Consider the following 13,970-nt stretch of genomic DNA (forward strand, 5'->3'; position numbering starts at 1 on the left):
TTACATTGTTTTTCTTTTCTTTAACGATTACACATGTGAGCTTTTATTCACACAAAAGTATACATGTGTATGTGTACTTCACGAGGTATATTTCACCAGATATAGGCTCCCATAAGTCGCAAGTTATATACTTAACATGATTGTCGTCGGATTAGTGTTTAATTACGTGAGTAAATTTATAAATTTCGTCGACTTTTCAATTCAACTGGCGACTTCGTTAATTATCGACAAATATCAAAATTACCCTTTTTTCTCGAATCCTCCAAGTCAAAGTTTCTTGTAAACCAAACAAAAAATTTAAAACGCAATTTCGAATGTTAGCTTCAATAATTGAATATGTATAATTTGAATTCCACCTAATAATAATAATATCATCAAGTTTCATTAGTAGTGTTAACGGGTCAAACTTGGAGACTAATTTTGAATTGAGCAATTGACCAACAAATTCTCCAAATATTTTTCCAAATACAAGACTATTCAAAAATGCACGTGACAAATTTAATTTAGTATCACCACTATATAAACATATACATAACTCCCTTTTCCATATTCTCATTACAAAAAATTCAAGAAACTCAATTCATCAATAATACCAAATTCCACAATATTTCGAGTTTTTTTCTTTTATCGATGAGTCGCCGTGCAACTATGCAGATGACAAAGCTACTTGTCGGGCAAACCCGACAAAGGCTATTCTCAACGGCTACGTCTAAGAATGTCTCGAGCGGTACTAAATTCGCTCTAAACGTCTCGGGACAAAGATTCACGAATCATGGAATCCTCGGGAGTACCCCGATTTCCGAAGGTAGGTATTGGAGTACCGTGGCTTCTGAGGTATCAAGAGAAGGAAAAACGGTGCAACCACCGAAAATGGAATATTCCGGCGAGGATGATCATCAAGGCGGCGGCAAGACCGTTGCTATTAGTAGCTACTGGGGGGTAGCGCCGCGTAAGATAAGCAAGGAAGACGGCTCGCCGTGGCGGTGGAACTCTTTTCGGGTATGTCTCGTGTTTTATTTTTTTAACAAAGAAAGAAGTGATTTAATTATGACGTCATAATTGCGATATATGAGGTAATAAAGATAATTGAAATATTTAATTAATGAATTGCAGCCATGGGAAACATACACAGCGGATACTTCAATTGATGTGAAGAAGCACCACAAGGCAGATACATTCATGGACAAATTTGCTTATTGGACTGTTCAAACTCTCAAGTACCCTACATACTTGTTTTTTCAGGTCCACTATTTATTTTCTCTTTATATTTTTAATTCATATTAATTAATAATTAATGATTGTTAATTTGATCACATTTGTTTTTTAAAATTCTAATTTTTTGAAAGTGAAAAAAAAATTAATTTCTATAACGATTCCGAAACATAAGAAATTTTGGAGAAATATGTTTCGAGAGAATAAATTGAAAATGTAGTAGTAACGTTTGTTTATGATTTGAGATCAGACAAAATACAAATCATATTTAAAGTTGTTTGGGAAAATGTATTTTAAAAGAAGAGTTTGAAAAATAAATTGATGTTTTGTTTGTTTTTTAGTCAACACATTGTTTTTTAACTATAGCAGTCAAATTTTTTTACCCGTCTGAAGGAGAAAGAAACTTTAGAAGTTGTTTTGATTTTTTTTTTTTTTCTTTCGAAAAACTAAACAAACACGAATTGCCAAAATAGAACAAAATAATGTAAATAGAACCAAACATTATTTATTCGGATAAAAGTGAAACAAAGAGAACCAATTAAACATTGGTTTACTCGGATTTCAAAATTCCAAATAAAAAAATATTTTAAAATAGAATCCACGAATTGCCAAAATAATGTAAATAGAGATATTTAGTAATACGGATATTAAAATTATTTTTAATCGATCCCAAAATTCTTGAATTTAGTTTTGAAATTTAAAATCGGATCGATCAATACATTTTGAAAATTTTATATATAATCTCGATTATTGATTTAAAAAAAATGTTTAAAAACCAAATTGTTAGGATCCAAATCGAAGAAAATGTTTGAAAGTTGGAATTTTTCGAATTGAAACCGGCGTAAATTCAAATTTACGCCCTTAGCTAAAATATGATCATATGAATTTGTAACAGAGGCGTCACATATGCCACGCAATGCTGCTGGAGACGGTGGCCGCCGTGCCGGGAATGGTGGGCGGAATGCTCCTTCACGCGAAATCCCTCCGGCGGTTCGAGCACAGCGGTGGATGGATCAAAGCCCTTCTAGAAGAAGCCGAAAACGAGCGGATGCATCTAATGACCTTCTTAGAACTTTCTCAGCCGCAGTGGTACGAACGAGCCCTAGTTTTCGCGGTCCAAGGCGTCTTCTTCAACGCCTATTTTGTGGCCTACGTCGTTTCCCCGAAACTCGCCCACCGGATTGTCGGCTATTTGGAGGAAGAGGCGGTCAATTCGTACACGGAATTTCTGATTGATCTGGAAAAGGGGCTCGTTGAGAATCAGCCGGCGCCGGCGATCGCCATTGACTACTGGCGGCTGCCGCCGGATGCAACGCTGAAGGATGTCGTCACCGTCATCAGAGCCGACGAGGCTCACCACCGTGATCTCAACCACTTTGCATCGGTAAGATTTTTTCCCTTTTCCGTTTTTTTTTTTGACAAAATGCACTTCACCCCCTATAATAAATTTCTTATTTTCACATTTCCCTCCTAAAAATTCGATAAAGGGATACAACTCGCACTTTGCTCCATAAGCCAAATAACATTCTAAAACCGTAACGTGCAAAAAAAAAAAAATTGTGTTTTTAAGATGCAACTTGCAACAAAAATTATATTTAAACGGGCAAAGTGCAACAAAAATTACTCAATCGTAGTTTTGCCATTTGAGCAATGTGCAATAAGAATAACATTTTGATGGGGAGCGGACATTCACTTTTAAAAATTGCAATTGGGTAAAGTGCGGAAATTAGAATTTTACGGGGGTGATGTGCAATTTGCCCCCTTTTTTTTATTTTTTATTTTATTTTCCGTAATTAATTATAATTAAATATTTTCTAAAAATTGAAAAAAATTATATATATATTTGCAGGATATCCAATGCCAAGGGCACGAACTGAAGGAATATCCAGCTCCGATAGGGTACCACTGAACTGAAGGATTATTCAATTGATTTTAAACATTAAACTATTTAATTAAATGCACTTATAATTGATTTATTTATTAATTAATTATCTGTATTGGGTTTGTATGATTCATATATAAGAGCCTAAGGTGAAAATTGCTGCATGTTTATTGTATTGTAAATTGTAATTTTGCAACCCTTATATCAATATAGTATATAATTACACATGTATCATGTATATATAATTATATATATCCCTTGAGAATTCAAGGGCTAAAATGGTAACAAAAGAAAATTATTACAGACAAAATAACGGCCCCCGAACGACCCCCCTCATCGGAAAATCCCCGTTGCATCAAGAAGAAAACGAGCACAAACAAACACCCCAACCCAAATTCTTCACTACCGTAACACTTAAAACACGGCAACCAAACGCCGCCCATATACATGATCAATATTATTACAAGCGGGCCCAATAGCACAGTGGCCACCGTGTAAGTCACGAGAACCAACGCAATAGGCAACACTATCGAGTGGTTGCTCGAGTATACCGCTAGAGCCACAAGAAATGGTATGCACAAGACGCACATAAAGATTGCATTTTCCGCATCTGAGATTTCGGCTAATAAGGGGAGATAGTAATCGGGGATTAAGTTGATGGGGAATATTATTGAGTCGTTCATGCGGAGGAGGAGGCCTAGCGACACTACTAGGAGTAGCGGGATTAGGGGCGATGGCCCCCCCTTGGCCGCCATTGTACAATTGGAGGGGTGTTTTTTTCAAGAAAGATTGGTTGAGGTTTATGTGAGGTATGTATCTTTTATGCATGTTGAGATTATAAGTGTGTGTGTGAGTGTTTTATAAATTATATGTTGTTACTAAAGAGATTTTTCAGTTGTTGATTTGGTTGACCAACTTGATAGTTTGGTGCTACTACTTGTTAGCTCACATTAGTCATACTAACTTTATCCAAGATATATATATATATATATATATATATATATATATATATATATATATATATATATATATATATATATATAAATGTGTGTGTGTGTGTGTGTGTGTGTGAGAGAGAGAGAGAGAGAGAGAGAGAGAGAGAGAGAGAGAGAGAGAGAGAGAGAGAGAGAGAGAGAGAGCACTTGTTAATGGTGGTGTAAACCATGTTCAGCATTTCAACACCTGAAAATTCAATATTAGTTGTCACCACATTAAAAGAAAACATTTATCAAACATTTCCCAAAACAACATTTAGAAAAAAAAAAAAAAAAAGAAAAAAAAAACCACACCAAACAATAATTTTTTTGTTTGCCATATTCCAACAATAGAGACACAACACACCATCTATTCTTTTTCAATCTGAATTGTGACATGACTGATATTGTACTCCCTCTTGATGTAATCAATGACTTTGTCGAGCGCCACGTCAGCATCGACATCGGGCTTAACTTTAACATGGCACGCCAACAACACTTTCCCGACAGTAATCGCCCATATATGCAACTCATGCACCGCGACAACCTCCTCCATCTCACAAAGACCCTTCTCGAGCCTCTTAGCATCAATCTCTCTCGGAGTGCTCTCCATAAGAACCTCTAGAATATTCCGGAGCATCCTAATAGTAGTGCCCAAAACAATCACGGAGAAAAGAAGCGTACATATCAAGTCAATAATCTTCCACTCCGGTTTGTACCATATCACAGCTCCACCAATCATAACACCAACGCTCTGTATCGAGTCCCCAAGCACATGAAGGTAAGCCCCTTGCACGTTTATATTCTTCGCCTTTTTCGTTTTCTTGTCTCCTTCTTTTGACTTTAGCAAAGGCTGATCATGGTCATGATCAGCATTGTCATGATCATGATCGGCATGGTCATGCTGATCATGATCATGGTCAGCATGGTCGTGGCCATGGTCAGCATGACCATGACCATGACCATGATCATGGCCTAACAAGACAGCCATGATAATATTAACCAACAATCCAAAAGCGGAAACTAAAAACATCAAAAATCCTTGAACTTCGTCACCACTATTGTTCAATAATCGAACAATAGCTTCGTACACGAGGATTCCAGTGAGAAGCCATATCAGTTGGATCGAGACAAGGGCTCCCAAAATCTCGATCCTGTAAAAGCCATAGGATTGGCGCGGATTGGCCTCCCACCCTGCGGCCCACAACGAAAACAGAGAAATGGCGAAAGAGGCGACGTCGGATAGCAAATGAGCCGCGTCGGTCAATATGGCGAGACTATTGGCTTTGATTCCACCGACGATTTCGACACCCATGAAGAGGATGCACAATGCTACCGCGATCGAGAGTTTTCTCGAAGAGGACGAACGCTCTTGTGCATCTTTGGAACTGTTCTTAGAATCGGAGAAATCGCATAGTGTACCGGCCTCACAACCCTTTCGTCCACCGGAGGTGGATCCCCCCTCCGTACTTGGTACATGAGAATGGACCTCAATAACATGCCCTTGTTCTAAATTTTGCACTTCCATCTAGAGAGAGAGAGAGAGAGAGAGAGAGAGAGAGAGAGAGAGAGAGAGAGAGAGAGAGATATCAAAGCTTGGCAATAATTGGTTGATTATCAATGATTTTAGGGGTGGAATATATATAATAGAGAAAGTCAAAGAGTAAAATAGCAGTAATGGAAGGGAGCTATCTCTCCCTTCACAGCATAAAGTCAATGAATCTTGAACATGTTCGTTGCCAGGTGTTTTCTTGCCCGTTATTCATAACTTATTTTATTAATGTCACGAGCCTTCAAAATATTTATTAGGGTAAATTACAACATGATTAAATTAAAAAAAAAAAATCCATTCTTGTTTGGGTAATTATAATCACCCCCATCAACTATAAGTCTTCTTATACGTCCATTCTTGTGGTTTCAAATTTATTAGAATCTTCGAGATTATATGAAATATTGTCACTTTTGTACCCGTTTTATCCCATTCGAACTCCACATTTTGAAGCAAAATGATCATAATATGTGTTTTTTGGCTTGTATATATCAGATTATGGTGCATCTGAAACTGTATTTTTACACAAAACGAGTACAAACTAGAGCATATTCCACGAAATCTAGATGATTATATTGAATTTGACATCATAAGGGTGGAGATGTAAGAAAAAAATGTAATTGAGGGGATAGATGTAATTATCCAAACAAGATGGGGTTTTTCGTAAATGGGCCATACCTCAGGGGTGGTTACAATTTACCCATATTTATTATAATAAATTGTGCAAATTACGAAAAAAAACATTTTGGAGAGACTAATTAAAAATCATCCTCAATTAAATATTATTTTACACGTCCATTTCTACGGTTTCATAGGTACCTATTGAAGGATGAATTTTTTCGTAAAAAAACACATAGTTGAAGGACATTTATAACTACCATATAAGAATTTTCGTAACTTAATTTTACCCCAAAGTGTTAGTGATCGTAATTTGCTATAATAAATTAAAGGGTAAATTACAAACCCCCCGAGCTATGGTCAAATTACAAAAACACCCCTTTTGTTTGGATAATTACAACCACCCCCTCAACTCCTCAAATTTAGTGGAATCTTCGAGATTATATGGAATATTATCACTTTTGTACCCGTTTTATCCCATTCAAACTCTACATTATGAAGCAAGATGATCATAATATGTGATTTTTAGCTTGTATATATCAGTTTGTGGTGCATCGGAAACTATATTTTTACACAAAACGAGTACAAACTATAGCACATTTTACGGAGTCTAGATGATTATGTTGAATTTGGCACCATAAGGGTGGAGGTGTAAGAAAAAATCATAGTTGAGGGGAGTAGATGTAATTATCCAAACAAGAGGGGGTTTTTGTAATTTTACCATACCCCAGGGGGGTGTTTGTAATTTACCCTAAATTAAATTGAAGATGGTGCATCATAAATTGAGATTATGCCCATGGAACAAAAGCACGTGCCACCATATGGATGGCACACGCCTCCACACGCCTAGTTTGTGAGTTTTTCTTATAAATAAAATGAATTTCATTTTTTCCAAATGGCCAATAAATTTATTTGTTTTTATTTTTTAGCTGGTGCATTTAATTTTTTTTCTAAGCATAAAAAATATAATTTTATTTCTTACTGGCTGAATTAGAAATTGAATAGTTTATAGGCTTTGACAATGTATTAGAGCATTTCTTTATGGTTTAAGCTCTTTAATGTGAAATTAATTAATATGATTTTGTTGAGGTAGATGAATTCAAATAGGGCGAACGGCCCAAATTACGAAAAACCCCTCACGTTTGAGTATTTGTAATGGTGTCAAATTTAACTACTAGATGAAGGAGGTTTTCGTAAGAAAATATAAAGTTGAGGGAATAATTGTAATTATTCAAAAAATAATGTTTTTTTAATAATTTGACTTTACCCCAGGGACGTGAATGTAATTTGCCGATTAAAATAAGGAATATGTTAGTGATCATTGAGAAATTAGCAATTATTGAATGGAAGCATAGCAGTATGAATCATGCAACTAAGGGCTCATTTGGTACGCGTTATTACGCCTGATGGGACGAAAAGTCCCTCCGTATACGGTGTTTGGTTCGGCTGTCACAATGTCTCGGGATATGTGGTCCCACTTGATTTATCACGCATATGATTTATTATTTGTCAAGCCAAATTTGGCTTGACTAATTAACACGTGATAGTCCATACATCTGGGTGGCGTGTGTAATGTCTAAGTTGCCCTCAAGAAATGAAAAAATTACAAATATACACACATATATAAACGCACATTCGTCAAATTCCCCGTGAATTTGCTGCCCTAATTTTACCCAGTCATACCTGAAGAGCAGACTGTAATTGAAGCTTCCCGTTCAGCCACACCCAACATTAGCGGAAAGGTAATATGAAATTGCAGGGTCGTTGCGTTTTTTAAAATTGCAGTGTATATGAAATTGCAGATTGTTTTCATTGGGAATTTTCCGTTGCCATTATACAGATTTAGGGTTTTGATCTTCAAGAGAGTCCATAGGGGGTTTGGCTTAATTCGTTGGATTGTACATCGCTCAGTTCTCGTAAGCGGATCTCGATTGCTACAGGTACTAAATCAATTGCTATATATGTATCATTTTGGTCATCTGTATATTAATTGTCTGCTAGTGCTCTGTGTATCATTAGATTTACAAATGTGTATCGTATGATAGCGAAATTTGTTTCAATTTGTTTGCGTTCATATTCATCCATTATTTTGACATTCTATTTGAGAGTTCGATGTTCTCTGTACTGCTCACGTCCCAATTCTGTAAACGTGTGGCAGGAATCACGATTGGGCTTTTCTGGTTAAACAGATTTGTGCATATATTTTGTAGGAACTTCTTGGCTTAGGATGGCTTTGTCAAACCGAGAAGAAGAAATAATAGTTGTTTTGCACCAACTAATTTTTAGCTTGAGGATTTTCTTTTTAGTGTCGATGCATATTATTCCCACATTTAAGCGTCGTTGTTTGAGGTCTACGGATAGCTATAATCGAACTTATAGTATGATAGGAAGAACACCTTCCCAACTCCAATATTTGCGTTCTATAGTTGGGTTCAACGATGTTGCCTGTCGTGATAATCTTAGAATGAATATTCAAACATTCTATCGTTTATGTTATGTTTTAGAAAATGTTGGTGGTCTTAAACCGAATAGAAATGTCACCGTACCCGAGCAAGTGGCAATGTTTCTTCAAATTTTGGCTCATCACACCAAAAATGTTGTTGTTAAAAGCCATTTCAATAGATCAGGGTACACTGTTAGCAAGCATTTTAATCAGGTACTTGTAGCCTTGTTGAAGTTACACGAAATGCTTTTAATAGCCCCTAAGCCGGTTGGCGAAAATTCAGAAAACGAGCGGTTTTCATACTTTAAGGTACTAAATGTATGTTCACTGTAATTACTTTCATATTACAACTACTAGTAAAAATTGTTCTAAATCACTATCCTCGTCATGAATAAACTATTTAGGGTTGTCTTGGTGCACTAGATGGAACGTATATAGATTGTCGTGTACCTTGTCTTGATAAACCAAGATATAGGAATCGCAAGGGCAATGTGTCTGTTAATGTGTTAGCCGTTTGCGATGACAATATGAATTTTATTTACTTACTAACCGGGTGGGAAGGATCGGCAGCCGATAGTAGAATTCTTCGGGATGCAGTCACTAGAGACAATGGTCTACGAGTCCCCACGGGTATGTTTGTATATGTACATGGGTACTCAACGACAATATTTAATTACAATTCGCTTCATTCTTCACCCAATTAGCCACTTTTAGTTGTAGTAAACTTGTGTACTATTCCACAGGTAATTACTATCTGGTTGATAACGGTTACACGAATGGTGAAGGTTTTTTAGCACCTTACAGAGGTACTAGGTACCACCTTGATGCGTACGGCCAAGGTTCAAATGCCCCGAGAAATTTTAGAGAATTCTTTAACATGAAACATGCAAAGGCAAGAAACATCATCGAGAGGGCATTTGGTCTTTTGAAGTCACGTTGGGCCATTCTACGAAGTACCTCTTACTATCCCATTAAAGTTCAAAATAGGATCATAATGGCTTGTTGCCTGTTACATAATTTCATACGAACAACCAATGACTTTGACCCCGAAGAAGAAACATTAGATGATTTTTTCCGTAAAAATCCAGGAATAATTAGTGGAGAAGACTATATTAATACAGTAGAAAGTTCAGAAGAATGGACCAATTGGCGGGATACAATTGCAATGAACATGTACAATGAGTGGCTTGCTTCGCGTTAAACAATATTTCGGTTGTTGCTTAGTTTTCTTGTTTACTTTACTTTATTTGATTACATTGATTACAAATTGTATTTCTGTTGTAAGAGACGTTACATTTGGAAAACCTGGTTGTTTAATTGCATGTTTGTTTGTAAGACTTCGTTTTTGTTAATACATTTACGTCAAAAACTTCAGGCTTCATGGAATCTAATGCTGGTTCGAAAAAAGGTACAAACAATAAGAATGGGGTCATCAATAACAGACGTAGTTGGACTGTAGTTGAAGAGCAGACTTTAGTATTAGGGTTGAAAGATATTGTCTCGAGGGGATGGAAATGTGAAAATGGATTTAAAACTGGTTTTCTAGGAACTCTTGAACAATATATGGTACAAAAATTCCCCGGTACCGACCTCAAAGCAACCCCACATATCCATTCTAAGATACACGTGTGGAAAAAACATTATGCATCGCTAAGCACGATGTTATCGAGGTCGGGATTCGGCTGGAATGAAACAAACAATACCATTGAAGTCATTGATGAACAAGTTTGGCAAGAGTACGTAAAGGTAGATCAAACTACTAAATCCTTTTTCATAACTCATGGTGCTCAATGCACTGATTTCATAATACGCATTTCTAAGTATTATTTTGTTTGCCATGTTTACCTAGACGGATGCTAATGCCCGTTCCATGAGGTACAAGTCATGGCCATTTTACAAAGACTGGACTACGGTCTTTGGAAAGGACCGTGCCACGGGTGAACATGCTGAAACGTTTGTCGAAGCCATCAACGATTTGGTCACCAACTCGAAAGGTAAAGAACCTTGTTCCAACGACGACGAATACGTCCCACAAGTAGATCTTTCACGATCCGATAACTACTCACAATACCAAACATTCAGCCGGGCTGATGAAGCAACTTCTGCAAAAACTAAATCCAAATCGAAGAAGCGGCAACGCGGTGACGCGATTGAAAGTGGGTATATTGAGATGACGTCTAAGTTTTTTGAGAAAATGGAGTCCCAAATGAACGAACTTGTAAGCCGTATGGGCTTCGAGAAGGATGTGTCGACTGCACGGAAACAAGTGTTTGATGCCCTCGAAAACTTGCAACATCTCACTTTCGAGGAAAGGCTCAAAGTCACTTCTAGAATTTGTGACAATAGCAAAGACCTAGACATCTTTTTCTGTTTGAGTGAGGACCACAAAGCAAATATGGTGGATTTGATCTTAGAAGGGCGGTATTAACTGGTTATTTGGGTTTTAATATGAACATTAATGTAATGATACATTTGCATTTTGCTGCTTCTTGTGAACTTTATCTATGTACGACTTTATGTTTGACCCGACTCTTGATTATATAGTATTTTAATTTCCGCAATACCTTGCTATATTTTGGTATCATTGTATACGGTAATCGTTATTAATTGACAGAACAAAGCTTATAAAGATCTAATTGAAAAAACATAGCACTAATACCAAGTAGGATATGAGTTTGCCTACATACTATGAAAAGGCAAACAAATACTATTCTAGTACTGAAGCACGTAACCTATAGCACATGCACAAAAAAAACATACATTTAAAGTCCAATCACGCAAACGTTCACATTCCATTGTTTTCGGGGGTATAAAATGCACCCAACGGTGGTTTGTTTGAAGCGGTCGAGCTCTTTGGAGTTCCGAAAGGCATGAATTTGTTTGCACAATCAACCCGCAATCAGGTTCATTTGGCCAGGATGAACAATGAATCGTGGCCCGTTGCGTACGATGAGTGCCTAATCAATGCCGCTGCCAGATTTTCACGCTCCGTGGATACGTTGCAAAACGAAGAGGCGTACGAAGACCTCTTATTCGAAGTTATCATGACAATGAACTATCATTTCTCAAGAGACTTTGCGGAGGTTGACATCAAGTGGAGATTGGAATGGTTTCGAAAACGTTACTTAGCATTCAAGGGATACATCGATCAGGATGGTGTGACGTTCATCCGCTCGAAGAGGAAGGTGACATTGGATAGAAGTTTCTGGCATTTGGACCGTCGTGTAAGATTATTAATTTTTTTATTTTTATGTGCTTCGTTTAATACATTGTCAATCAGTGATAATAACGAAACAATATGCATTCAATTTGTAGGAGACGGAAGAAGAGAGGGCTTTTAGGGTTAATGGATTTCGGTTCTACGAACAATGCAAATACGTGTTCGATGACAAAGAAGCTCCCGTAGCCAACTTTCGAGGTTTCACCGGATACCATCGCGATAATCCAATCATCATTCACGGAGGGGATGAAGATGGCGAGATTGTTGATCCTCAATCATCATTCACGGAGGGGATGAAGATGGCGAGATTCCCGGAGGAACCTGTTGAGGATCAACAATCTCGCCATCTTCATCCCCTCCGTGAATGATGATTGGATTATCGCGATGGTATTCGGTGAAACCTCGAAAGTTGGCTACGGGAGCTTCTTTGTCATCGAACACGTATTTGCATTGTTCGTAGAACCGAAATCCATTAACCCTAAAAGCCCTCTCTTCTTCCGTCTCCTACAAATTGAATGCATATTGTTTCGTTATTATCACTGATTGACAATGTATTAAACGAAGCACATAAAAATAAAAAAATTAATAATCTTACACGACGGTCCAAATGCCAGAAACTTCTATCCAATGTCACCTTCCTCTTCGAGCGGATGAACGTCACACCATCCTGATCGATGTATCCCTTGAATGCTAAGTAACGTTTTCGAAACCATTCCAATCTCCACTTGATGTCAACCTCCGCAAAGTCTCTTGAGAAATGATAGTTCATTGTCATGATAACTTCGAATAAGAGGTCTTCGTACGCCTCTTCGTTTTGCAACGTATCCACGGAGCGTGAAAATCTGGCAGCGGCATTGATTAGGCACTCATCGTACGCAACGGGCCACGATTCATTGTTCATCCTGGCCAAATGAACCTGATTGCGGGTTGATTGTGCAAACAAATTCATGCCTTTCGGAACTCCAAAGAGCTCGACCCTTCAAACAAACCACCGTTGGGTGCATTTTATACCCCCGAAAACAATGGAATGTGAACGTTTGCGTGATTGGACTTTAAATGTATGTTTTTTTTGTGCATGTGCTATAGGTTACGTGCTTCAGTACTAGAATAGTATTTGTTTGCATTTTCATAGTATGTAGGCAAACTCATATCCTACTTGGTATTAGTGCTATGTTTTTTCAATTAGATCTTTATAAGCTTTGTTCTGTCAATTAATAACGATTACCGTATACAATGATACCAAAATATAGCAAGGTATTGCGGAAATTAAAATACTATATAATCAAGAGTCGGGTCAAACATAAAGTCGTACATAGATAAAGTTCACAAGAAGCAGCAAAATGCAAATGTATCATTACATTAATGTTCATATTAAAACCCAAATAACCAGTTAATACCGCCCTTCTAAGATCAAATCCACCATATTTGCTTTGTGGTCCTCACTCAAACAGAAAAAGATGTCTAGGTCTTTGCTATTGTCACAAATTCTAGAAGTGACTTTGAGCCTTTCCTCGAAAGTGAGATGTTGCAAGTTTTCGAGGGCATCAAACACTTGTTTCCGTGCAGTCGACACATCCTTCTCGAAGCCCATACGGCTTACAAGTTCGTTCATTTGGGACTCCATTTTCTCAAAAAACTTAGACGTCATCTCAATATACCCACTTTCAATCGCGTCACCGCGTTGCCGCTTCTTCGATTTGGATTTAGTTTTTGCAGAAGTTGCTTCATCAGCCCGGCTGAATGTTTGGTATTGTGAGTAGTTATCGGATCGTGAAAGATCTACTTGTGGGACGTATTCGTCGTCGTTGGAACAAGGTTCTTTACCTTTCGAGTTGGTGACCAAATCGTTGATGGCTTCGACAAACGTTTCAGCATGTTCACCCGTGGCACGGTCCTTTCCAAAGACCGTAGTCCAGTCTTTGTAAAATGGCCATGACTTGTACCTCATGGAACGGGCATTAGCATCCGTCTAGGTAAACATGGCAAACAAAATAATACTTAGAAATGCGTATTATGAAATCAGTGCATTGAGCACCATGAGTTATGAAAAAGGATTTAGTAGTTTGATCTGC

General features: G+C 37.5%; 4 protein-coding genes across 4 annotated transcripts; 3 read left to right on the forward strand and 1 right to left on the reverse strand.

The window, feature by feature from the left end:
- Window positions 1-552: 552 nt before the first annotated feature.
- Window positions 553-3,296, forward strand: LOC105967057 (ubiquinol oxidase 2, mitochondrial). Its single transcript, XM_012991619.2, has 4 exons — window positions 553-999; window positions 1,114-1,242; window positions 2,108-2,596; window positions 3,062-3,296. The coding sequence occupies exons 1-4, from the start codon at window positions 631-633 to the stop codon at window positions 3,119-3,121; spliced, it is 1,047 nt and encodes a 348-aa protein (XP_012847073.2). The 5' UTR covers window positions 553-630; the 3' UTR covers window positions 3,122-3,296.
- Window positions 3,297-4,205: 909 nt separating this feature from the next.
- Window positions 4,206-5,795, reverse strand: LOC105967073 (metal tolerance protein 1). Its single transcript, XM_012991636.2, has one exon. The coding sequence runs from the start codon at window positions 5,594-5,596 to the stop codon at window positions 4,439-4,441; it is 1,158 nt and encodes a 385-aa protein (XP_012847090.2). The 5' UTR covers window positions 5,597-5,795; the 3' UTR covers window positions 4,206-4,438.
- Window positions 5,796-9,951: 4,156 nt separating this feature from the next.
- LOC148770792 (uncharacterized) lies at window positions 9,952-11,239 on the forward strand. The gene is made up of 2 exons (XM_088817868.1): window positions 9,952-10,424; window positions 10,528-11,239. The coding sequence occupies exons 1-2, from the start codon at window positions 10,059-10,061 to the stop codon at window positions 11,104-11,106; spliced, it is 945 nt and encodes a 314-aa protein (XP_088673994.1). The 5' UTR covers window positions 9,952-10,058; the 3' UTR covers window positions 11,107-11,239.
- A 309-nt stretch (window positions 11,240-11,548) lies between these two features.
- On the forward strand, window positions 11,549-12,266 carry LOC148770793 (uncharacterized). Its single transcript, XM_088818050.1, has 2 exons — window positions 11,549-11,902; window positions 11,994-12,266. Exons 1-2 carry the CDS (start codon window positions 11,549-11,551, stop codon window positions 12,264-12,266), a joined length of 627 nt encoding a protein of 208 aa, XP_088674176.1.
- The last annotated feature ends 1,704 nt before the right edge of the window (window positions 12,267-13,970 follow it).

This window comes from Erythranthe guttata, chromosome 5 (assembly GCF_056151865.1).
Source record: "Erythranthe guttata isolate IM_541 chromosome 5, IM_541, whole genome shotgun sequence".
In the NCBI taxonomy this organism is placed as follows: Eukaryota; Viridiplantae; Streptophyta; class Magnoliopsida; order Lamiales; family Phrymaceae; genus Erythranthe; species Erythranthe guttata.